This window comes from Dasypus novemcinctus, chromosome 31, assembly GCF_030445035.2.
Source record: "Dasypus novemcinctus isolate mDasNov1 chromosome 31, mDasNov1.1.hap2, whole genome shotgun sequence".
NCBI lineage: Eukaryota > Metazoa > Chordata > Mammalia > Cingulata > Dasypodidae > Dasypus > Dasypus novemcinctus.
In genome coordinates, this window is record NC_080703.1 from 19,049,794 (window position 1) to 19,076,693 (window position 26,900).

The window sequence follows — 26,900 nt, forward strand, 5'->3', positions numbered from 1 at the left end:
CCCGCTGAGGTGGGTGCCAGGCGCCGAGGGCCCTCCTCTGGGAATGAGCGCCTCCACGCCGACTTGGGCTCCTCCTTTGGGGTCTGGTCTCACAGGCTGATTAGCACCAGTGGTACGCTACTGATGCATCACCCTGCTTCCGAGTTACTTAGGGTCACCTGAGAGCCCCATTTTGATAAACGTTATTCTAAGGAAGTTCATGAATGAAAACCACCTCCAGGTGAGCTCAGATCTGCCCAGGACACTAACGGTTCCCTTCGCTCACAGCGGCTGCCCCCAGTGATGGGTATTAGGCAGAAGGAGGGAGGGTGGAAGGAGAGCCCGAGAGGAGCGAGCAGAATCTGGGGTGGGCCAGGGCTGACGGCAGAGCCTCATCCCAATGAAGGCATCTCCACCAATGAGGAGTTTAATATATAAGGCAAATCCTCTTTATTTTTTCCCCAAAGTTTCTCAGTTATTCCTAGACAGTTTTTCTTCCATGTGAGTTTGAAGTCTTCCTATCCAGGAACTCAGCATGTTTTTTCATTCACAAGTCACCATATCAAAACCTTTTGACTCTAATACTTTTTTTATAGAGTCGTTTGGGTTTTCTATGTAAACAATCATGTCACCTGCAAATTAGACGGATTTTGTATCTCTTCTATATTTATACCAATCATTTCATTTTCTTATCTTATAACATTTGCCACAATCTACCAAACAATGATTTCTCTATGCTATTTGTTTCATGTTTAAACAGTTTTCTTCTATGTCTTTGGCTGCACTGTTGAAGGGTACATAAAAGCCTATGGCTATTATTTATCTTTATGTATTATCCTATTTCTAATTACAAAATGTCCCTCTTTATCTCTGATGTTTAATGCATTTGGTCTTGAGTTTTGCTTCGTCTAATACTAATAATGCTTTCTTTTTGTTTGATTTGCCTTGTATGTTTTTGCCCATTTCTTTATTTTCCACCTTCCTTTATCCTTTATCACTTGATGTTAGGGTTTGTGTCAGGAACTATTCGTTGGCCGCTGTGATAGCCACTGGCACTGTTCATCAAATAATTCCAGTTTTCTTTATGAGCACATGCCCCTTGAAGTTTGGTATAGTCATATGATCTGCCTTGGACAATAAAATGTGCGCTGAAATGAGATGTGTTGTCTAAATGACAATTTTAAAAACCAGTGTGTATATTTGCCATATACTCTTCTTCTTGTTGTGACAATCACAGAAGCAAAGAGATAGAGCCATCCTCAGTCCATGAAATTGGATAATATAGAGTGATGCTATATATACATAGGTATGGAAACGAGGAAAAGGGCTATAAATATTCCATTTAGGCACTTCCAAAACCATAGCCACTAGTTACAAGTGGGTAATGAACAAATGAAATACACCTAGTCCAAATTAAAATGTGCTGTAAGTATAAGAGACTTATCAGATATTGAAGAAATAGTAAGATAAAAAGAACATAAATTCTCTCTGATAACTTTTGCTACTGTTAAAAATGATATTTTGGCTATATCTGATAAGATAAAAACATTATTAAAATTAAGTTCAAAGGAAAAAAATTAAAAAAGGGAACTAACAAAATTAATTTCATCTGTTTTATTTTTTAAAATGTGGCTACTAGAAGATTTTAAATTACATAGATGATTCACATTATATTTCTACTGGACAGTATCAAAGAGCAGAAACCTGAGCCAATGTATGATACCATGTAGCATGAATGAGAAATAAACTTTTATTGCTTTAAGCCTGTGAGGTTTTGGGGTTGTTACTGCAGCATAACAGAACCTATACTGACTAGTACACATTTACTCAATAGTCATTCCTCTTTTCTTCTTTTCTAAAAGAACTCCAATTTTGCTTAGGTCAGGAATATGCTGAGCTGAATTCTTCCCCTTTCCAGTCTCCCTTACTGCTAGAGGGTAGCCACGTGAAAAGTTCTGGCCATTAAGATGTGAGCAGAAGTCTCCTACGTTTTCTGTGAAAGCATTTTCCTTTCATAGGAGGGACAGACATGGCTAGTGAGACCCCTCCCCATCTTCTATCCTTAAATGTGGATATGATGCTGAAGCTTGCGACCTTGAGATAACTTAAAAAACAAAACAAGTGTGAAGATTAAGGCAAACATGCCAAGGATGGTGGTGCAGAAAGATGACAGCCAGAGGGGCAGAAGAATTCTGTGTCTCTGATGGTACATTAGGCCTTTATTTAAACCAATCTTACCAATTGCTTGACTCAGGTTTTTTATGTGAGTACAACAATCTCCTATTTGTTTAAATCATTGTTTGTTGGTTTTATATACTGGCAAAATCATTCCTGTTTGATGCAGATATATTTTCAAAAACAGCATACAGATAAATTTGCCAAGCCAATCTGATAGTCTCAGTCTTTCGTTAGGGGAAATTTGGTTCATTAAATTTGGTTTTATTCCTGCACCTTTAGCTCTATTTACTATTATCTGTTATTGTTCTTTTTCCCTTTCCTTAATTTTGATGGCTTCTTCTGTTTGTTTACCTTTTCTCCCTCAATGAATTTTAAGAATCTACTTTTCAATCTAGTTGGCTCCTTGTTATGGTTCTATTCCTAACAGTCATATTTATTCCTATATTTTCTATAATTGCATCATATAACTGATTATCAATCTCACCTTGATTTTTTTTCCCCCCATTCTCTGAGTCATTATGTGTCTTTCTTCCCTCAATAAATAAATGATATCTCAGTCACATATGGCATTTTCTGCTTGTATTTCTTTTCTTTCAATAGCCTGTAAACAATTTTTTTGCATTGTTTTATAGCTTTTAGTGTTGCTGATGAGAAATCTAATACTACTATACTTCTCTTTTCTTTGAAAATAACTTGTTCTGGTAGCTTGCAAGATTTTCTTTTTCCTTAAATTTCAAAATTTCAACAGCCTATCTAGGCCTATGCTCCTCCACCATCCACCCTGCTGTAGATGTGGTAAGGCCCTTTCAATCTGCAGACTCAAGCTCTTTTTCAGCTCAGAGAAAATTTCTTCTCTTACTCTTTCTCTTTCCAGAACTCCTATTATCTGCATGCCTCTTTCCCTCCCTCACAATTATAATCTCTGTGTTTCTGGTTTGTATTTTAGGACATCTCTTCTACTTGCTTTTCCAGAAAGTTCTCAGCAGTGACCATTCTCATTCTCCTTCAATGAATTTTTATATTTAGAAATCATGTGTTTTTTTTTAGTTCCAAAAGTTACTTTTGTGCTCTATGTTCACTTCCTGAGTTGTCTGTTTCCGTTCTTTTCTGTCTTGTCCATGAGCTTACCTCAGCAGGAGCCTCACATTCCCGTTTTCAACATGGACTTCTCAGTTTTCGAGCCTCCTTTTACTTGGCTTGTACAACCGCGTGTCTTCCCTCAGCACCTGCGCAGACCTCGGGATCCGTGGGCAGTGGCTCCCCAGGGGGCCCTGGGAGGCCCTGCGAGGAGTCCTGCTGGAACAGCCCAGCAGAGCCCACGTGACAAACCAAGAGGCTACGAAGGCCCTTCTCCCACCAGGGACACCACCGCCCACAAGAACTGTCAGCAATTCAGCTCCCCAGTGCCGCCCCCAGGTCCTCCTGGCTCAGCGGGACCAGGCAGACCCTCCAAGGACCACAGCCCAAAAGGGCCCCCGCAGGCCCCTGCTGGCTGCTTCACCGCATAGGACCAAACGTTCAAGACTGTCATAGGACTCGGGAGAGGCGAGCGTTTTCCTCTGCTGGTGAAGACCCTGCTTCTCACTGGGTAGGAGTTCTGGGCCTGCTCTCTCCCCTGGAGACACGAGAAGAGCTTGCCAAACTTCACCAGGACCCACCTGGGTTTACCCAGAGGAGGGATTTAAATGGCACCGACCACGTGTTCAAGCTCTCACCCTTCCAGAATTCCCTACTCCCTTCTCTCTATCCACGTGACTTTAAAATTAACTTTACTTTCTAATCACAAAAGTAATTTAAGTTTATTTTAGTAAAATCGGGAACTTCTCCCCCGCCCTCCCCCTCTAAAACAAAAGCACAGGAGAGAAAATCCTATATGTATTTCACTACTCTGAGATAACTTCACACTTTTTTTTTCTGTAAATGCTTTGTATGTATGTGTGTGGCTATACACATACTTACAAATATACTCATCCAGTGTAATTTAGACTGCCTTTTAAAACTAAATAATATATTGTGAACATGTTCCTATGTCACCGATATTCATGAGACATCATTTTCAGTGGCTGTATACTATTTGATTGTATGGTTATTCTATAATTCTTTTACCTAATTGCCTATTGTTGAACATGAGGTTTCTCACAATCCTGCAATCCTGTAATCTATGCTAGATAGTGTCTTAGTTTTAAATCTTCGCACATCCACAATTATGTCCATATGATAGAACTGCTTGGGTCAACAAGCAGGTATATTCTTAAGGCTTTTAAGTCACATTGCCAAATTTCTCTCTAGAAAGGTATAACCAATTCCTGCCCTCCCCTTCCCTTCCTCCCGCTACCTCCATGTCAAATCCAAATATTATCTTTAAAAATACCTGACAATTTGCTAGATGGAAAACGGTATCTCATTGTTTCAGTTTGCATTTCTTTGATTACTGGCCAAGCTGAACATTTTTCGTATGTTTATTGACTGCTTGTATTTCTTATTTTGTGAAATGCCTGTTCATGTTCTTTGTTAAAGTTTCATGACTTCTGTGTCCTCATTCTCAATTATCGTCATAATGTGTAAGATTCTATGCTTCTTTCAGTTCTTTCCACCTGAAGTTCTACTTTGATTGAGATTGATACTGTACCCGTTTTCCTTTTGCTTACACTTATGTGACGTCTCTTTGTTCATCCTTTTACTTTTAACTGTTCTGAGTCACTCAACTTCATACGTATCTGTTAGCACGGGTTGGATTTTGGTTTTTGGCCTGCTAGGAGAATCTGACAAATTTTTAAAATTTGATACATACAAAAGAATAAATAACACATAGGTTTGTTATTCGACAAGGCTGTTAAACTCATTTATATGTATTGTCAGCTCTTCTCCACATCTCCATTTCTTTTTTTATATTTCCTGTATTTTTATATTGTCTGCATCTGTTACCGGTTCTTTAACTTTCTATTTCGTCCATTCAACTTCCTAAGAGAGGTGGTTATAAAAATGTGAAGTGACTATTGTTCTAATCAAATATGCTCTTTAATTGCTTGATGCGAATGACTGACACACCCTTTCTCAAAAAGATGACTTTTTCGGAACTTTAAAATCTTTCCGTAAACGGCTGCGTATTCACTGCTCTGGACCCTCACAAGGATCTCCGTCGGGGCGGGCAGCCCCTCCCGCTGGGTGTCCCTGAGCGCCAGCTCCCCCGGCACTGACCTTCTGCAGCCCGCCGTTCTCCTCCACCAGGGGCGGCAGCACCCCGGGGCTGCCGGCCGGCGGCGCCTCCGCACTGTAGTCCCGGAAGCAGCAGAAGAAGGAGCTGAGGATGCTGCGGCTCCGCTGCTTCTTCAAGCTGACGTTACACTGGGAAGCTGGAAAAAAAAAAACAGAGCACGCTGTGGCCACGGGCGGCACCGACGCACGGTTACAAGGCGGTGGGAAAACTCAGCGTGCAGCTGCCCCCGAGCGAGCGCTGATTCCAGCGCTGAGGACAGGAAGAGGAGACGTCCCAGGAAGTTACTGGAAAGGCCTGTTTTCCAACATTACACCCTAGAGGGCCAGCTGGTAGATGGGGCTCAGTCCCTCCCGAGGCACAGAATCCCCTTGGCCTCTGAGTGCCTGCGCATTAAATGACCCATCCGCAGGGTCAGGCCCCATCCGCATTCCTGAATCCAGGGGATGCCGCCTCCCCACCCTGCACCACTTCAAAACAAACGTGCTTGCAGGCACAGATCAGATCTGACACTCTCTGGAAAGTGTCTTTCCATTAAGGGCACCAGGGAAGAGTCACTTGGAAACCAGGCTCTTGAACTTCCTGCTCGCAGTGGAAAAGACTAACTTCATAGGTTAAGAAATCAGATACATAAAGGCACAAAGGAACCCCTTTCTTAAACCCTGCCATGTGTCAAGGCATCGACGGGCATCTGCATCCCGGGCTTGGGGCTGAAGGTTTCCATCACACTTAAAGCATAAACAGCAGGAGGCAGGGGCTGGAGAACACGTGCTTCTGGCCTGAGCAGGGTGGCTGGGGCAGGGGTGGGCCGGGCAGGGCCCGGATTCAGGAACACGGGGCGACACGCAGCCGGCACGCATCTCCCAGCTTGTCCTAAACCAAGGCGCTGGAGGGAGTGATGGATGGCTTCTGTTTATCCAGAGCTCAAGACAAGCTGCCACAAGTCAGAAATAAAATGCAAAAATGGTGTTAGATGAAAAACACAGCTCCAGGGAGGAGGCCGATTTTTCCTGGGAATGCAGCTGGGGCTGTCCCACCACATACCACGACTGGGTGGGTCGGCAGCGCTCGGAGGAGAGGCCACAGGCAAAGGGACGCAGCTCAGGGTTAATGGAAAAATTATCAATGCAGGAAATGATTTAATTCCACATGACAACTATTGGAGCTTATCTCTCCCAAAGAGCCATTTTGGCTCGGTTCCTTTTTTGTGTGCACTTATGAATGATTTGTGTAACACTTTCCTTCCCAAGAGACCACAAAACCTTTGCTAAAAGTCTTGGGGGCACTCTTGTGCCAGCCAAGACTGAACGCTCTCAGGGTAATTCTGATGAAGGCGCAAAAGCTGTTTGGCCAGCGACTCCGCGGGCTGGGTGGTCTGCAGTCTGGGTTTTGGCAAAGGGCTGGCTCAGCAGGTATGCGTTTAAGATCCCCGCTCACTGCAGAGTTTTAGAACTCTCCATCCCTGGAAAAGCAGGCTGCCTTTACGGTCCCCGTGAATCCGGGGGTGGGTGTCACAGGGCACCCGCATTCTCCTTTAGTCCTGGGCTGGGCCACAGGCACCCCCGGGCAGAGGCTGCCTTCCCAAAGGGAAGGGTGGGAAGCACTAACGACCACTGTTTACCAAGGGTCCCCCTCACAAACCTCACGTCAGGTAATCCTCACCACTACCTGAGGAGAGAGGTGTGACTGCTTCCATCTCACCGCTGAGAAAACAGCCAGTGTCTGCTTGGGCCAGGACCTGACCCTAAGAGGGCCAGTTTCCAAAGCGCATGCTTTGCCCTTGTGCCAGGCCGATGCCAACCTTCAAACCACCAGGTCAGATTAAGGAGGAGGGAGCACGCCCCATGGAGAGAAAAGTATCGGCAATCAACACATACTTAATGCGAATAACTAGTTAAACCAATTTCGCTGGTTTCCTTCTCGATGCTTTAATTTTTACGTCACACTCAGTTTAGTCAGGGGAAGAACAAGACTGTTTCTTTCCTGGCTGATAGCTCATCTCTCTGCAAGTAAACAAGCACTCAGAGACACTGAGCAGTCAGTACCGAGACCATGCGGTAAACAGCCAACAAAAAGCTCCTTCCCAGGCCCTCCTTCCAGCCTTGGAGCACACAAATCTTTCCCATAATTAACGAGCTAACAAACTGACAAACTAATATACTTAAAAAACCCTAAATCTGGAGCCAGGGAGCCACTTATAACTGTCACCGTATGATTACTTTCTATGTAGAAGCCACAAACAGACCGGTGGGAGCTCCTAAGTTAGCCTGAGTCACCCGGGAAGTCATCGTTCCCGTGACGGGGAAACGGCAGCCTACCCTTCTTGGTGGGAGGACGTGGGGAAACCAGAGGGGTGTCTCACTTCCGCAGCTGCGGGAAGGCGCAGGCCTGCCCCTAAGGCGGGAGGCCTTTTCATTTTCTCAGCACCCTCAGATGGACCTGGCTCTCTCCCTCAGGCCAGCTGGGGGAACGGGAGGATTTCCTCACATCAGTGTTCGTCTCCCCTCACCTTCGGCACTCACCTGCTCCTGGACAGGGCTCAAGATGGGGGGCTCTAGCTTTAATGACCCTACTTTCTTCCACCCCCAGCTGCTGCTTCCCCACCCCGCCAGCCCAGCTACAACCCAGAAGCCTCCTGATTTGCTCACCAATTTTCCAGTAAAAGGATTTTGGTTGATACATTAAGTTAAAATCCCTATTTAATGGGCAGACGTTTGCTTTATCACATTAGGCTTAAAAAGCTATATATCAAATTGTGTATCTGATTTAATAGTAATTATGCAAAACAAACTGAAAAGTTTATAACAGAGAAAAAAATTGGCAAGAAACATGCCAAAATGTCAACAGCACTTGTAGACTGTGGGTGTTTGTTTCTTCCATATTTTCTACGTGTTTTATGGTAATTATTTATTACTATAATGATGGGGAAAACTAAACTGTCTTTGTTAAACTTTCTTTCACGACGCTGGGAAGTTCAGGATCACAGGGTCAGGAGAAACCAGTATCCTACTCCTAAACCCACAATCTTCAGGCGTCTTACTCCTGTGCTTCTCCATTCCACACCTGTAAAGAAACCAGGTAAGAGCCGTGGCTGAAGCTCTGCAGGGAGCAATGCCACCACTGCCCCAGCCCAGCCTGTCGCGCCGCCATCGGAGCAGCCGCCGCTGTCAAGAGCGAGAACGCCCTGGAGAAGCGAAAGGCACCGCTCCTGCTCTCCTCCCACTGGCTTTCTCACCACAGCCCCACCGGCCCCTTCTCCTCTTCCAGCTTCTCTGCTCCTCGTTAATCAAGACTTTGCCTCTCACCACCTTCACTTGCTCGCCCTTCTGACCATCCACTGACAGACAGGCACGGAAAGACAGACGAGAGGTTTCCTGGTGCTCAGGTATCCAGAAGCGTGGCCTCCACCAGGATGGAAACAGCAGGATATGGAAGACGGCTGAACGCACACATCTTCTGTTACAGTGGCTTGAAGAAATTTCTTTGGACAAGCAAAGGCTGTTAGCAGCTGGGAACATCAGTCTAAAGCATTTCATAAAAATTGTCCTTTTCTGTCAGATTAGGTTGTAAGAGCCATCAAAAACCATTCCCAACTTTGTTTGTTTTTTTAAGATTTATTTATTTCTCTCTCCTTCCCCCCCCTGCCCCAGTTGTCTGTTCTCTGTGTCTATTTGCTGCATCTTCTTTGTCCACTTCTGTTGTTGTCAGCGGCACAGGAATCTGTGTTTCTTTGTGTTGTGTCTCCTTGTTGTGTCAGTTCTCTGTGTGTGGCGCCATTCCTGGGCAGGCTGCACTCTTTTGTGCTGGGTGGCTCTCCTTACAGGGCGCACTCCTTGCCTGTGGGGCTCCCCTATGCGGGGCACACCCCTGCATGGCAGAGCACTCCTTGTGTGCATCAGCACTGCACATGGGCCAGCTGCACACGGGTCAAGGAGGGCCGGGGGTTGAACCGCGGATGTCCCATGTGGTAGGCGGACGCCCTAAGCACTGGGCCAAGTGCACTTCCCCATTCCCAGGTTTTCTGTTGCTCTCCCTTGATGGCCTTCCCACCTGCATCCTATGTCCCACCCCTGCCCACCTGCCGTCCCTGGCTCCCGCTGTGGTGGGCCTCTCATTGCACCAATGTTTCACCTCGACGCCTCCTCCCCGTACATACCCACTTTTCAGGGCCAGACTCAAGGCCCAGCTCTCGCAGGAAGCCTTCAGCAACTGCCCCCGTGGAGGTGACTGGTTCCTCGGCCACCAAACTCTCCAGTGAACGTGGGCAGACCAAGCTGTCTTTAGGCCACTTGCCTCTCCTCACTTCCAGGCCAGGTTATCCACCTGTCTCTGGGCTTCTCGTCTGGATGTCTCCCACGCACCTCACACTCAGCATGTCCAAACGGGGACCACCACCGCCCCTCTTCACCTAGAGGGTTGATCTCTTAGTCTAAAGCATTTGACGACTACACGGCAAAAGCTGCTATAACAGACCTTGGGTATGTAAACTGTAATTTATTAAACTAGAAAAATCTCAGGAAGTGGTTCTATTCTATTGCTGCAAAAAAGTGGATGCGGAGATGGGGAAAGAAAAGTGAGGGGTTGGGTGCCTTTGGCTGGGGGGCTGTTTACCTGCTCTCCCTTTGAAAAAGGACCCCCCACTCTCCTAACTCCCTCTGCGGCTGCAGCTTAGCCTTCTCCTCTACTGAGCACTGCGCCTGCTGGTCCACATCTGACCCCAGGGGCTCCTTGTCCCAAGCTATGCGTCAAAGAGGTCTGCGTGAGGAGGGGAGCAGACTCACCGCGCAGCCTCCTGCAGGCTCCTCCACCGGGCCGGCTCCTGCCGGCGCTTCCCCACGGCTCGGCCCAGCACGGGCCTGCCAGATGGCCCGCTGCTCTTTGTCCCCCTTGGCTCTGCTGTGGTCCATGCTCGTGGACACGTGCCCGCGGTCGGGGCTGGCGGCTGCCCTTCTCTCTGCGTGGATGCCTGGGCGCAGGCCCTCCGTGGGCGGGTAACGGGAGGCCCCTGGCAGGAGCAGCCGGGGCGGTCCTAAGGCTTGCCTCTCTCCGTTTCCCCGAGTGGGCCTGCTGCTGGGATAGGGTGGTGCCGAGGACCAACAGCACACGGCCCTGTTTTCCTGGGTTCGCGCTGGGAGCTGCTGCTTCCGCGTGGCCCCTGAGCCTAGCTTCACTGCACTGCAGTGCATTCCTCTCCTTCTCCTTCCAGGGCTGGGGAGCGCCCACCCACCAGCTCAGCAAGAGTGGCTTAGCCGGGACCCACGGAAGGGGCAGCCTACAGTGGCCACGGAGGAGGAAGTTTCTCTCCGAGAATGAGAGTCTTAGACCTGAAAGGCAAGACAGGGAGCCTTCCAGATGCCTCCCTGGCCCCTGGCCCAGTAGCAAGCACCAGTGTCTTTACAGCCCCAGGGACAGATGGGGAGAGCAGGAGACAGCAGACCTTTTTTTGCCTGCCCAGAAGCCATTATCCCCTTTTCTAGTGAAAGTTCCTCAGTGTTCCTATGAGGAACCACTTTCACTCCGTCTACTTTCGGTCCATTACCAAGGTCTGGCCAGCCAGAGCCATGTGATTGGTTTAGCGTGGGCCAGTGAGAGTCTGCCCCAGGTTTCAGGCTAGAGCTCTTGGAAGACATGCGCTTTTTACTGGGTTTGCTAAGTTGTAGGATGTAAGCCTGGAGCCACTGATGGCCGTCTCTGCCACCAGAGTCTCTGCCACCAGAGACTCAGGAAGGTGTTGAGAAACACCTTCCTGAGCAGAAAGAAAATACTGAGGAAAAAAGTAACTGAGATATGGAGAGGGACAGATCTCTGATGGTATCACTTGAGGCCTTGGTTCTATTAAAAGTAGACTTTGGGAAGCGGCTGTGGCTCAATCAGGTGGGCTCCCGCCTACCATATGGGAGGCCCTGGGGTCGTGCCCCGGGGCCTCCTTGTGAAGGCAGGCTCTCCCCCATGCTGTGGAGCGCCGCCCGGACTGCAGACGGCACGGAGAGCCGACTCAGCAAGGGGACGCAACAAAAAGGAGACAAGCAAGAACACAGAAGAGCCCGCAGTCAATGGACACAGAGAGCAGACAGCAAGCAAGCGGCAAGGGGGGAGGGGAAATAAAAATAAATAAATACAGGCACAGAAGAACGCACAGCGAATGGACACAGAGAGCTGACAGCATGCAAAAAGCCATGGGGGCGGGGGATGAAAAAACAAAAACAAACCTAGACTTTCTTAGAACTTTCAGTTACATAAGAAAATAACAAATCTTCTCTTAAGCCAACATGACTGAGTTTATTGCAGATTTATCATTCCGCAACGGAGAGGATTACCCCTGGAAATACAAGCACCCATGCTAGACAGCGAAGCACCCATGACAAGACAGGCACGGTCCCCTCCCTCATGGATCCCACATCTGGTGAGACACACATTTGCACAGGCAATTATGCCACTTGCTGTGACGAGACAGCACAGAGCACTGTGAGCTCCAAAGAAGGGTACATATTCCAGATTTGGGGGCAGGCAAGAATGACTTCTTGGAAGAAGTGTCTTCTATGGCCTGAGAGTTTGATAAAACCGCTGGAGTGGAGGGAAGCAGGGAAGTGGGAAACAGCAATGTGTAAAGGTCCAGATGTGAAAGGGCACGTGAAATACTTGAGAAATCAAAGAAGGGGTAGGAATCAGGAGTGTGAGAGAGAGGGTTATGACGGTGAAATAAGCTGAGGCCTCGTCAATCACCGCGATGAGCTTGGACTTGAGCCTTCTGGAAATGATCCGATCCGAGCCAGGGCTGTCAGTGTTTCACCTCGGTATCTAAGTTTAAATTTCAAATGATGAGTAATGCAGGACATTAGCCTGCAGCAAAAATTCTCAGGCTATTTGCAAATCAGAGATGCAGACCACTTTGTGTTTAAGAGCTTAGGAGAGAACTTCTTTTTAGAGAATTGGCTTTATTTAAATATGAGTTACATGGAAAGAGAGCAGACGGTGGAATTCTACTAGGGTTCAAGTCCTGGCCCTGTCACTCGTTGGCTGGTGTGACTTCCCCTACCTAAGCCTCACCAGTAATGCAGAAATAATAATACCAAACTCACAGGGCTGTTGTGCAGATGCAGCAGAAACATGTACGTTCATGTAAGAGAGAAAAGCTACCAGCAGCTTAAAACAAAACAACAAAAATTATGACTGCTTTAGCCACAGCGTCTCACTGAATATTCAGAACTTAGCTTGTACCCAGACAACAGTCCTCACACAAATGGCCTGGCTTCATGAGAAAACACATAGGCAGACTCATTTTAACTTAGTTATGCGAATTCCGAATTTAAGAAATTTTAGTAGCTCTTTAAAATCTTACGTCCTACCCAGTCACGTTTCCTGCACATAATACAATAACATCAGAAACTAAACACACAAACAGAAAAAACATCTCCACATGTGAGGTTTAAAATGAAACCTAGGACTCGGGTCTTTCTAAGAAATATGATGTTAAATTTCCTTCTGTTTAGAAAGAGAGTGTTGTAATGAAAAACACGAAAGGTCAAGGGGAAAGTCCGGCAAGGACAGGAGGGTTTTGTCCTTCAGATGGAGGACACAAAGTGAGTCCACAACCAGGTCACTGCGGGGGCTGAGAGGGGCCTGCTGCTCGTCCTTCCTTCCTACCGCACCGGCTCCTCCCGTATCCAGAAATGGAAATGCGGACCCAAAGGGCCAGAGGTTCCTAATTAGTGTGAAATCTGCTGACATCACCTAACACTGACCTTCCACAAGCCTTTCCTTCTGACCTGGTTTATGTGTTGTTGTTTTTGTTGCTCTTTTTTTTATCTTTTATTTTATGTGTTTTTTTAAAAAATTTATTTATTTTTTAAAAATTTGTGACCTGGTTTCGATGCAACATAGGGGGAGGCCTCAGAACCATCCCGAACCCTTGCCTACAGGACCACAATCTCTGGAGCCTGCACCAAGGCAGAATCTCGCAGAGATTGTATTTCTCCTTACCTCTGATTTGACCTCAGGCCCCAGCACCGCCCCCCTCCCTGAGATACTGCTACATAATCAAATAAGCAGTTTGGGATGAAGATAGGAGTAGCTGAAACAAGCGGAAATGTTTGCTACTCTAGGAATCCTTCCCTATTCATGCAAGTTTCTCCACAAGTGAAGAAATTACATCTTGGCAGCTGTAGAAAACAAAGGAGGGTTTCCCTGAATTTCCATCATGCCATGATAGCCGTTTACTTTGTATACATGCTGGCAATGATGCGGCACCATAGAATTTCTAGAAAACCAACTCACACTAGGTCTCCTGCTAGTGTGTTAAAGCACCAAAAACCTGCCGTCAAAACTAGTTTCTTTCTTGTCACAAGAGCGGAATTAAGAAAGGCAATCCATTGCAGAGTTATAGTACATGAGTATTCACAGCAGAACATTAAAAAGGTGCCCCAGGCCAAGCCTGGACGTTCAGTGCTATCATGGCTACAAAGCTGAGCACAGAAATTTCCCAAGTTAAGATTATTTACTCAAACGTGGGAGTGTCAGAGTTTATTACAACCCTGAAGAGACCATAGAGTTGAATCCATAACTATATTATTATGGAAAAAGCGAAACACCTTTTTATTTAGGGGAGGGAGAGGGAGTTGCTGCGGAAGGCAGGGCATTTAAATGAATGCAACATTCTTCTCTCTAGGATTGGGCTGTGATCTCTGGAATGGTCCCAGGGCCGTGGTTTGGAATGGGCGTCTAACAGGAAATTCTGGGCAGTGTATGCATACATCACATTCCTTTTCCACCATGAAAGAGTGGTCAACAAACACAACTTTCCTCTGTTCCTATAAAAGCAGGGTGTTGGGGATGGGAGAGGCCTGGCAGGCACGGCCTGTTAAGTTCAAAAGCAGATGTGGTCCCTGGGAAGCCAAACATCCTTTCCTGCTAGAAAAAGGACTTAGTCATCGAGGAGCCACCTTTTGAGATCTCCCCCCACCCGGGGCCCTACTCTATTTCCACGCGTCAAACTTCCCCTGGGAATTTCACGTGCAACGGGCCTACCTCTGAAGGCTCATTTGCCCACTGCAGCCTGTACCTGGCAGTGGTCCTTCAGCAGGAAGGAATCAGGAGCAACAAGGGCTGGCAGCTCGGAGCTGGGCAGGAGGACTTCCACCCTCAGCTGTCCACGACCCACCCCTGCTGGCCTGCAACAGCCTGCGCTTGCTGAGGGTCTCATCTGTGCGAGGCCCTTGACACCAGCTGCCTCCGGCCTTCCCAGTGTGCAGCGCTGACATGCGCACCCGTTTTCCAGCGAGATGACCGCCATCTGGAGCACACGTACACTCACAACCATCAAGGCCAGGGTTCTGGGGTGCAAACCCAGAGCAGACTGACGGCGGGGCCCCAGTCTTCCCCCCACCCCTTCCTGCCTCCCTCCCCAGCACGCTTCTGGGTTTGGGTTTTATTTTCAGGGCAACACTCTGAATATCTGAATACGAGGCCTTGTGCTGCAGACTTCACTCCAAATGCCACACATTGAAAACTCCTGAACGATGCTCACGGCAGCCTTACCAGAGGAAGTCAGGCACGGCGTGCTGCCTGCCAGCCCTCTGCTGGGCTGCCCTTCCCGTCTCAGCTCTGCCCAGGCCCCTGTGTCAGGGGTCACACAGGACAGACAGCACAGGGCGAGACAGAAACCCAGGTCTGCACAACTCTAGAATCTGAGCTCGTAACCATCACTACACAGAGTCTGTGTCTCACACTAAGTTCCAAAATAAGTAACGGAACAAGGGATTTAAATATGAAATATACTTAGGAGGAAGTAAAGGTTAAAATGTAACAGTAATCGAATAAATGAATGTTATGACAATAAGGCCCAATTTTGTACTTACTAAGCAAACCGAAAAGAAAAAAAACCCACTGTAAATGGTGATGAGACTTGCTGGTGATCCCGTAAACCAGCGCAATCCACTTGAAGGTCAGAGGAGCCAAGTGTCAGAGACCGGGAAGTATCCATGCAAACAGCTCGAATGTCCGACAGAGCAGGCATGGTCACCTGAATCAGCTCACAGCCACTTGAGAGAACACTGTGCAAGCACGAAAAGCGACTCTCCCCAAGACGGGGGCGAGTGCTTGGGGGCAGCGTTAGGTCAAGCTCCCGAGACCCAGCACTCCCCCATGCCTGCAAAGTCACGTGCCTCCCAACAAGCTCTGGAAGGCGGGCGCCAGAGGAACGGCGACCTTACCTCTTGTCACATCTGCGTCCCTAGGACAGAGAAACATGCTGGCACCAAAGAGCCTGTCAACACAGATGTTTATTGAGTGAATGAATGGGAGGAAACACCGAACAATGAAAACGACCGGTATGTAGGGAAGTAACAGCTCCTACTGTTCCTTCGAGAGCGCGCAGTTCCAGCAGCGCCACTTTGCTGGGGTGCCCTCTTGTCCAGCAAGCCGCCCTCCTCTCCGCAGCTCTAACCTACCCCGTCACATGTGGCCAACTCCCACTGGGGAACGAAGACGGCAACCCCTGCTTCCCATAGAAATAATTAGTGGGAGTTTTTGGAAGGACAGATTATGGAAAACATACATGTTAAACAAGGCTCTCTCCGGATGGGAGGATTGGGGTTGTTATTATGTTTCTCTATACCTATTGATCATTTCTAAATTTTCACAGCCTATATTTACAATGGGAAAAAAATCTAGCGAATATTACCAATTTTGGTTTCTGCCTAATAAAATGTATGTGAACGTTTTCACATGTGATCAGATATCCTCCTACAACTCTATTTTAATTGGCTGTATTATATTCCACTGTATGGATGTGCACTGTGCCATAATTAAACTAACTCTGGGCATTTATGCTGTTTCCTTTTATAAAATGTTATAACAAATGCTGCAGTTTGTTTGCAAAAATGCTGGGAAAAATCTAGGTGGCCATCAACATGGAACTGGTCAGACAAAATACAATATAGCCACAGGATGAAATAGAACACAGTTGCTAAAAAGAAGGATGTAGCTCCACATGTACCCATAATAGGTACTATTTCTCATAGGTGACAAGTACCAGGCACTACTTGATGTACTTCACAAATACAGACTTATTTACTACTGAGAGCAATCTTATAAAACAGGGATTATGACTATCCTCGTATTATAGATGAGGAAACTAAGGCCCAGAGAGGTTAAGAACCCTGCCCAAGATCACATAGCTAGTAAACAGTTTGTGCTCTTAACCTCTGCAACGTACTGCCTACTGAGCACATCCTGAGATATATTATATGGGAAAAGAAAGGTAGAGGTTATGCATATAGCACACTACCATTAACCCCCAAATACAAAATTAAATAAGCAAGATAAAAAGTACACGCTCATGTATGTTCTTACAGATGCAAAGAGTATCTTTGTAAGGATTTATAAGAAACTAGTTTCCCTTTGGGGGGTGGGAACTTGGGCGAACGGAGGACAGAACTGGGAGGGATGGAGAATTATTTTCACTCCATAGTCTTGTACTCTTGGAATTCTGTATCACATATTAAAGCAGTAACTCTGGGGCTTAGAAGGACTTCTGGGAAGATGGCATCGGAAGAGGTGGGTAGGCTCAACTCTCCACGGTACCTGCTTTGAAGCCCTGCAGACCAGGACAGGGCTGACTGCCTGTCAGGAGGGCGAGGGAGAGAGAGACGAAGAAGCTGAAAAATCGTAGGCTGAAAAATCGTAGGCTGCTATCCTCGCCCCTCACGGCTGGGAACCACACCCATCCCCTACCCTCAAGGCGAATAGCCTGTATAAAACCTGTGGCTCAGAGAGGAACAGACGGCCTCCTCCCTGGGAAGAGGGAGGGTGTGGTGAAAGGTGGAGAGTGGTTTTTCTTCGGTGAATATGGTCAGCAGAGCCCACTTTGAATCTCAGCTCTGGCCAAACAAGAATCACTACCAAGTAAAGGCTGAGTTACCTCTGAGTAAAGATTTGCTGTTAAGCACGATCTGCTGGCCAACTGGGAAACTGCAAGGAGAAAAACTGCTTTCAGCTGTCTCTTGTCCCAAACTCCTGAAGGTGGATCTGCACTGCATAAGAGAGTCCGTGGCTCTATTTTGATAACTTAAGCTGGGCAATTTTAAAGACTTAGAATAAGCTGAGCCCCCAAATCAAAGAGGAGCCATGAAACAAAACCACTAGGAAAGAGAGAAACTGTTAAGAGTAAATTCATCAACATACTCAGATGCCTAGAGATCAGGAAGAAATTACAAGCCATACTAAGAAAGAGGAAGATATGGCCCAGCCAAAGGAACAAAGCAAAAATCATGATGAGACACAGGATTTAAGACAACTAGTCAATGATCACACAAATCTAAATCAATTCAAGGAGGTCAAGTAAAATATGGCAAAAAAGATCAAGGATATTAAGAAGACACTGGGTGAACATAAAGAACAATTTGAAAGCCTGCAAAGAAAAGTAACAGACCTTATGGGAATAGTGAAAGACAATGGATGAGATTAAAAATACTAAGATGCATAAAACAGAAGATTTGAATTGATGGAGGGCAGAATTAGTGAACTGGAGGAATGAGCATCTGAACTTGAAAAGTCAGGAGAACAGAAAGGGAAAAGAATAGAACAAATGAACAGGGTCTCAGGGAATTGAATGGCAATGCAAAACGCACAAACATCTGTTATCAGTATCCCAGCAGGGGAAGAGAATGGAAAAGGGTCAGAAAGAATATTTGAGGAAATAATGATCAAAAACTTCCCAACCTTTATGAAAGTTATAAATATCAATAGCTAAGAAGGACAATGCAAACTGAACAGATTAAATTCTAATTGACCTACTCTGAGACACCTATTATTCAGGATGGCAAATACCAGAGATAAAGAGAGAATTCTGGAAGCAGCAAGAGAAAAGCAAAGCATCATATATGGGGGAACCTTAATAAGATTAAGTGCTGATCTCTCGTCAGAAATCATGGAGGAGAGAAGAAAGTGGTATGATGTACTTATGGTACTGAAAGAGAAAAACTGCCAGTCATGAATTCTATATCCAGCAAAACTGTTCTTCAAATATTAGGTTGAGTTTAAAGTCTTCACAGACAAACAAAAACTGAGAGAGTATGTTACCAAAAGACCAAATTTACAAGAGATACTAAAGGGAGTGCTACAGCTACAGCCTAAGAGGAAAAAACAAAGGTGAGAGGCATGGAGAAGAGTGTAGAAATAAAGATTATTAGTAAGGGTAACCTAAAGGATAAAAAGACAGAAAATAGTAAGATATGACAATGGGAAGACAAAGGATAAAATGGACAAAGTAATGCCTTTACAGTAATAACAAGGAACATCAATGGACTGAATTTGCCACTCAAAAGACATAGACTGACAGAATGAATGGAAAAATATGAGCCACCAAATGCTGTCTAGAAGAGACTCACCTGATATAGGGACAACAACCAGGCTGAAAGTGAAAAGCTGGAAAAAGATATTCCATACAAATAGTAATAAAAAAAGATCTAGAGTAGCAATACTTTTAGTAATATAGGACAAAATAGATCTTAAATGCAAAACTGTTATAAGAGATGAAGCAGATCATTATACATTAACAAAAGGGGCAACTCACCAAGAAGAAATAACTATAATATTTATTCACCTATATGGATACCCCAAGATACATGAGGCTCATGCTGGCAAAACTGAAGGAAGACATAGATAGCTCTATTGGAGACTTCAATACTCTAAGCATTGGAGAGAACATCTGGACAGAGGATAAATAAAATGTGGTATGCTGACACAATGGAATACTACTCAGCTGTAAGAAGGAATACAGTCTTAACACATGGCATAATCTTGAGGACCTTATGTTGAGTGAAGCAAGCTAGGCATTGAAGGACAAATACTACATGACCTCTCTGATGTGAATTAAGCAAATCAAGCTGTCTCAGAGAGCTAGAGACTGTAAGGTAGGCTTGCAGGAAATAGGAGGGGAGAGGAAGGTTGTGAGCCAACGCCCACACAGCTGAAATCTACGATAAAGTGGAGGTAAGTAGTTGTGCAGTGAAGGGATAAGATGGGGCATAGGGATACTACTGGGTTGGGCTTTGCAGGCTTGAGGGGGGCTAGGGTTGGGAGGATGGGTCAGATGGTCCAAGGAATTGGGGGGAAGGATGGGGGGGGGAGCAGGTGAACATGGAAGATTTATGTGGTTGAAATTATAATGTTGAGAAAACTCTTCAAAAAATATAATAAAGAAGGGTTGCTGGTTTAAGGTGCTTGTGGGGGGGGGGCGGGCATTTGGCACAGGGTGCACCTGGGGCGGGCTTCTAGGGAGTGTGTGAGTGCTCATCTCGTCATAGTGTGCTATACCAGTGGGTAGAGACCCATACAACGAGTGGGAAGGTGTTATAGTCCCGCCCCTGGGAGGCCTGATGTTCTCACACAGAGAGGAGCGTGTCTCTTGAGAGCACGGGTATCTCCCAATGGGAGAGGACAGACTAGTGTGTCAATTCCTCAGCACTGTTGCAAGTATCTATGAATCTTGTCCTGCAAGCAGTGAAGCTTGGTTGTCACTATGGGCCCTGAGGGGCGAGGGAGAGGAAGAGAATAGATGGGAGAACGGGTAACTGGGGGGCAATGGAACTGTTCTGCATGATCTGCAATGATGGATACAGGCCATGTTAAATTCCACCAAAAATTTATAGAAGTGTATAGTCTAAAATGTAAACCATAATGCAACCACTGTTAGTAGCTATGTTTCAATATCTGTACATCACCTGTAGCAAATGTAACATTCACATGTAAAAACATCATTGCTGGGGAAGGGGAAAAAGGGTTTGATGTAGGGTATATGGGAGCCCCTATATTCTATATGTGACTTTACTGTAACCTAAAACTTTTTTGAAGACAAAAAAAAAAAAAGGATGTAGACACTGAGGAGGAAATGGAAGAGACTGACTTGCCACTGTATGTACAGCACAACACCTATTACAGTGATGAAAGGCGAAACGTCAAAGAAAGTTTTTTATGGTATTTTTCATTTTTTAATACCCCAATTTCGTTTTTACTTTAGTTTTTCTAAAATTACATATTCTATTTCTAATCTTTAAACCTATCATTACTATTTCATTTTCCTTTTAATTGAATTTGGCAATATATTAGACTTCATTTTTGAAGAAAATGCCATAACCCACTGAATGGACTAAGAGAGAGTGTTAACTACAACATAAACTATAATCCATGCTGTGTGGCAGTGCTCCAAAATGTACTCATCAAATACAATGAATGAACCACACTAATAAAAGAAGTTGTCCATGTGGGAGGAGCAGGGGGTGGGGGGAGTGGGGTATATGGGAACCCCTTATATTTTTTAATGTAACATTTAGTGTGATTTATGTATCTTTAAAAAAAGATAATTAAAAAAAAAAAGAATGAGGACCCTTATCTCACCTTATACAAAAATTAGCTCAAAATGGATTAAAGACCTATGTATAAAAGCTAGAACCATAAAACTCCTAAAAGAAAATGTAAGGAAACATCTTTAAGATCTTGTGGTAGGTGGTAATTTCTTGAACCATACATCCAAAGCACAAGCAACAAAAGAAAAAATAGATAAATGGGACCACCTCAAAATTAAATACTTTTTTTCTTCAAAAGACTGTCAAGAAAGTAAAAAGTTAGCCTACTCAATGGGAATAAATATTTGGAAATCACATATCTGACAAGGATTTGATATCCATGTTATATAAAGAGATGATACAGCTCAATGATAAAAAGATAAGCAACCCAATTAAATATGGGCAGATGACGTGAATAGACATTTCTCCAAAGAAGAAATACAAATGGCCAAAAATCACATGAAAAATGTTCCACATCACTAGCTATTAGGGAAACAAAGATGAAAACCACAATGAGATACCATTTCATACCTTATAAAATGGCCATCAAAAAAACAAAAACAAAACAGAAAATTACAAGTAATTACAAATTACGAGAGGATGTGGGGAATAGGAACACTCCTGCACTGCTGGTGGGAATGTAGAATGGTGCAGCCTCTGTGGAAGACAGTCTGACAGTGTCTCAAGAAGCTGAGTACACGACTGCCCTCTGATCCAGCAATCCTATTACTAGAATATATTCAGAAGAACTGAAAGCAAGGATGCAAACTGACGTTTTCACAGTGATGTGCACAGCAGTATTATTTACAATTGCTCTATTATGGAATCAGCCCAAATGTCCATCAAAGTGATGAATGGCTAAACAAAATGTGGTATAGACATACAATGGGATACTATTCAGCTGTAAGAAGAAATAAAATTGGAAAGCATGTGATAACATGGATGAACCTTGAGGAGATTATGTTAAGCAAACCAGACACAAAAGGACAAATATTTACGGTCTCACTAATATGAACTAAATATGGCGAGTAAATTCACAGAGGTAAACTCTAGAGTACAGGATACAAGGAAACAGAATGTGGGTTGAGAATGGGAGCTAATGTTCAATGAATGCAGAATTTTTAATAAGTTTTATTATAAAAGTGTGGAAATGAATAGAGATGATGGTAACACATTATGGTGAGTATAACTAACACTGCTGATCTATAAACAAGAATGTGGCTGAAAGGGGTAGTCTGAGGATGTAAATGTCATTTTAAAGGAAACTAGAGAATAATCTAGGGCAGGGATTCTTTACAACGGGTCCAGGAGCTTGAACTGGAAATCTAAAGAACAATATTCTTGTGTGGATGTGTTGGTGCAGGTGTGATGTATTTACTAAATATGACACAGTGTAGTGTGGACTTAGTAAGAGGTTCGTGGTTCTCACCTGACTGGCAAAGGGGTCCATGGAACAAAAAAGGTTAAGAAACCCCTGCCCTAGGACTGCATACTCATGGGGATTTGGGTGGTGGAGGAAAACTGTGGTTAATAGTATAAATATGAGAATGCTCTTCTTTTACAAGTTGTTAAGAATATGGTAGCACATGGGAAAATTATAACTAACGTAACTTACAGACAATAGTGAACAGTAATATTGTAATATTTTGCAGCAATGGCAAAGAAGATATATTCATTCTAAGAGACAACAATAGGTAGGTATGGGATTTTTCCTTTTGGAATAATATAAACTTTCTAAAATGACTGAGATGCTGAGTGTGATGAGTGTGCGACAATGATGGAGGAGGTTGTTGGTGTGGGAGGAGTGGGGTGGAGGTATACGGGAACCTCTTATATTTTTTAATGTAACATTTTTTTGTGTGTGATGTATGTATCTTCAAAAAAAATACAATTTACAAAAATGATGGGGTGGAGGGTGGGGTATATGGGAACCTCTTATGTTTTTTTATGTTTTTTAATGTAATGTTCTTTGTGATCTATTAACTTTAATTTAAAAAGTGTAAAAAAAAAAATCCACTTGCAGGACAAAAAATAAAATAAAATGACTGAGATGATGACAGCACACCTTTGTGAGGAAATGTGTATATTTTGAATGGATTGCACAAAGCATGGTGCTGTTATGACCCAGGAAACCCAGAGGTGGAAGATGGACTGCAGTTAACAGGACAAATACGAGAACAGTCTGTCATGAACAACAGCAAGGGTATAACACAAATACAAGGTCTTAGTAGCAGGGTGGGGGGGTAAATACACCAGATGCAACATACGGGCTATAGTTAGTAGTAATATTTTGATGGTGCTATTTCTTAGTTTGTAACAAGAGTTTTACAACAATGCAAGGTGGTAATGGGGTGGTATATGATGATATCCATATTTTGTACGTTCAGAATTTTGACTACACACTTGTTTATGTATGTTCATGTATGAATGACATACTTCAATAAAATCTTATTTTAAAAAATAAAGAAGTCATTTTGTATTATGTATCATGCGGCATTTTAAGTACAAAATAAAAACATGAGAAACACTACGACAGTGAACACTGATGGACATAATCTCTACATGCATGTCTGATTACCTCCTTGGTAGAAATTCCTAGAAGTGTTATTGCTGGGATCAAAGTCATCGTACGTATGTCCAGCCTCTTGAGCTGTACAGACAATCTGACACCTGGCACGTCAGTGCTCATGAGCACTTCCCTCTGTGTGATCCACAAAGCGGTGCCAACATGAGCACTTCTGCCAGCACAGAGGCTTCGCAAAACCTCTGCCAATGTGAAAGGTGGAAATGGCAACTCATTGTAGCTTTAATTTGCATTTCTTTGACTGTCATCCAAGTTCCACAATCTCATGTGTGCTTTCTGACCATTTCTATTGTTTCTTTTGAGAACTGTGGCTAAATGTTTGCCTATTTTTCTTTTCCTTTCACTTGTAAGAGTTACTTTGTTATAGGTTAGAGTTCTAATCCTTTGACTGTCCTGTATGTTGGAAATATTGTCCCAGTTTGTTTTAGGCCTTTTATTTTTGTTTACAGTGGTTATAGTTGTGCAGAAGTTTTAAATTTTTAAGTAGTCAAATCTAACAATCTTTTTTTAATGGTTCCTTTTCACCCCAATATGATATCACACTCCCTTATAATTTCTTCTGGTTGTTTTTTAGTTTCATCTTTTAAAGTAAACGTTTTATCTGCTTGGGGTTCATTCTATTATATAGTAGGCTATATGAAGCTACCCTTTGACCCCATAAAGGATTAATCAAATATTCTAATAATATTTATTGAACAATTCATCCTCAGTGATTTGGCCATTCTACTCCATCCTGTCCCATCCCCTCCCAAGCTCCTGCTTGAACCGGCAAAACACAATTTTGCTACTATGGATTTATGGTTTTTACATCTAATAGTGTCAATTCCCCTTTAATATTTTTTTTTCACAAATTTCTTGGCTAGTCTAAACCTTTATACTTCCAGATGAATGTCAGAATCACTTTATCAAGTTATTTAAAAAATGCCATTGGGATTTAGTTGCAGTAGACTCATAAAATATACATCCATCCTTTCTAGTTAATTCTATTTAAAGTAATTACAGGAACGTTTCAATGAAAAGTAAAACAATTCATTTGTTCTATCTTATGCCTCAAACAGTGCCAAGATTAAGAGTGGAGGAAGCCACCCTACACTGAGAGCAGGAAGCCTGCCCTGGGGGCCAGGCACTGCGTGGGGGTCACGCGGCGCTCCCCACGTGCGGCAGCCCTCACTCCCTTCCGCGGCCACGCGGGGAGGCCCGAGGCTCTGCTGAGCGTGCACAGCTCCCAGGTGGACGTGGGATCTGAACTGCAAGGCCAAGCCTAGACTTTCCCGCCCCCTGCCTCACACCTGACACCGTGTGCCAGCCTTGCCTCGCCCTCTGGCTTGGGAGGGACCCAAGAGCGGGGTGGGGACTTGTTCCTGCCGGGCACCCCCCACCACTGCCTGACATGGCCCAGGACCCAGGGACGAGGCTGGAGCCCAGGTCCTGCCGCTGCAGGAGGACACAGCCCACCCTGGCTGCCTCCTGTCCGCCAGGGCTGCCCCTCGTTCCCCGGCACGGCATCGGTTAAGGGCTCGTCCGGTCGCCTGCTGCTGTGCTCGCTTCTGCCCCACGTACCCAGGTGGCGCCTTTGACTGCTCTTTGTCAACCAGCAGCCTCCTCCTCTCTGACTCTCCCGTGGCCCGCACACCTCCCCACAGCCACCACGGGCCATCCTTCCGGCACCCTCGGCGGCAGTGTCGTTGCTTCCCAGCGGGCAGTGAGCTCGGGCGACAAATGTGCCTACTATGTGCCAGGCACTGTGCCTGAGGGCGGGGCACTCTCGGTGTCTTCAGGAACAACAAGGGGCCGGAGCAGCTGCGGTAGAGTAATAGAAGGGGAGTGGAAGGAGGTCAGAAAGGCGGTGAGGGGCCACCTCAGGGCCTGCCGGATGCTCGAACGCCCTGGGCTTTTTCTCTGAGGTCCACGGCGAAACAGCTCCATAAAAATGTTATGCTCAGCGGCGGAGTTGGCCCAGTGGTTAGGGCGTCCGCCTACCACATGGGAGGTCCACAGTTCAAACCCCGGGCCTCCTTGACCCGTGTGGAGCTGGCCCATGCGCAGTGCTGATGCGCGCAAGGAGTGCGCCCCATGAGAGCCACCCAGCGCGATAAAAGTGCAGCCTGCCCAGGAATGGCACCAGCCACACGGAGAAATGGCACACAAGATGACGCAGCAAAAAGAAACACAGATTGCTGTGCCGCTGACAACAACAGAAGCGGACAAAGCAGACGCAGCAAATAGACACAGAGAACAGACAACTGGGGTGGGGTGGGGGGATAAATAAATAAATCTTTTAAAAAAAAGCCATGCTCATGATTCGGTATCAGAGAACCGGCACACTCCTGCAAGAACGGTGCTTCCAGATGCTGCATTCTCTCCGCTTCTCCCCTCCTCCTCAGTTACCCGCCCTCCACAGGCTTCTACAGGTACCCCGCCCCGCACTCCTTTTCAGGTATCTCCTCCTCTTTACCTGTCTGTCAGCACCTGCCTTGTTCCCAGGACCAGATGCATTAATTCACCAGGCCCAGGACAGAATGAACACGCGGGGGTCCTTGTTGAAACAGTAAGAAGTCGGCGACGGCAGAGCACTGCCCAGTGTGGGACCCTGGGGGGCGCAGCCGCATGTCCGCGAGGCTGGCCCCGCTTGTTCCTGTCCCCAGGGAGGCAGATGAAGGGAGGCCCTGCGCATGCTGCCCCCTTACGCAGCCCCAGCGGAGGTGTGCGGTAACAGCGGCCACTACTTTCTACAAAGAACTGAAGGGGTCTTGGTGGAGGCCCAAGGCAAGATCAGGAACCGCGGCGGGGTGGGCTTGCCTTCCACAGGCGAGGACAGCTCCAGGAGGGGACAGGAAGGGCTCCTGAGCACCGCCTTGTACCGGGCACTGAAGGAAAGGACAGGGACGGATGGTGCCGGCAGAGACGCAGGGAAGGCAGTCAGTCGCCCTTGGACTGGGCTTCTCCAGCTGGGCCTGGAAGGACGGGCAGAGGGGCTGGGAGGGACCCTCACACGGGAGCAACGGAAAGGCGTGAAGGAGGGCCAGCAAGCCCGTGACTGGGGGGCCACGAGGAGGCCACGCCAGCTGGTGGCAGAGGATGTACAGCCCGTGGAAGCAATGCAGGGAGAGCCGGGAAGGCAGCCCTCGGGCCTGAAGGCAGTGGGTGCCAGTGATTATTTTAAGGAGGGACAGGAAGGACGAGATGTGTGCTCTTGGAAGACAAAAAGGCCAGATGGCCAGCTCAGATCCCGGGCCAGGCAGAGATCCCGCGGGCAAGGGCAGGGCGGTGGGAGGCTTCCTGCCATCAGCAGCGGGTCTGCACGGACAGACAGACACGAGAGAACGTTCGGGTCCACACCTCCAAGCGAGCAGCAGCAAATGAGCGCCGCCCGTCACTGGGCCGGCGTTCTCGGGCAGGATGCCCCAAACCACGTGCGCCCCGCAGAACCCCTAATTTTAGAAAGCAGACTGGGACTTGACTGACCAAAATAAACCTAACCCCAAATATTTACTTCTGTCGTTATTTTCCAGTTGTGGAGGCAGGAAGCGCAACATGAGCCGTAGGCCGTTTTACAGGCTACCCACCAGAAAAAATTTCTCAGGGTGCCCACTTGTATACTCTT

General features: G+C 46.0%; 1 protein-coding gene across 1 annotated transcript in view; it reads right to left on the reverse strand.

Moving 5' to 3' along the window:
* Positions 1-26,900, reverse strand: part of CTDSPL (CTD small phosphatase like) — a 120,015-nt gene that overhangs the window by 25,463 nt on the left and 67,652 nt on the right. The window contains exon 2 of the mRNA XM_058290766.2: positions 5,356-5,510. Within this exon, the coding sequence (XP_058146749.1) occupies positions 5,356-5,510 (155 nt within the window). The remainder of the gene's footprint in view (positions 1-5,355; positions 5,511-26,900) is intronic.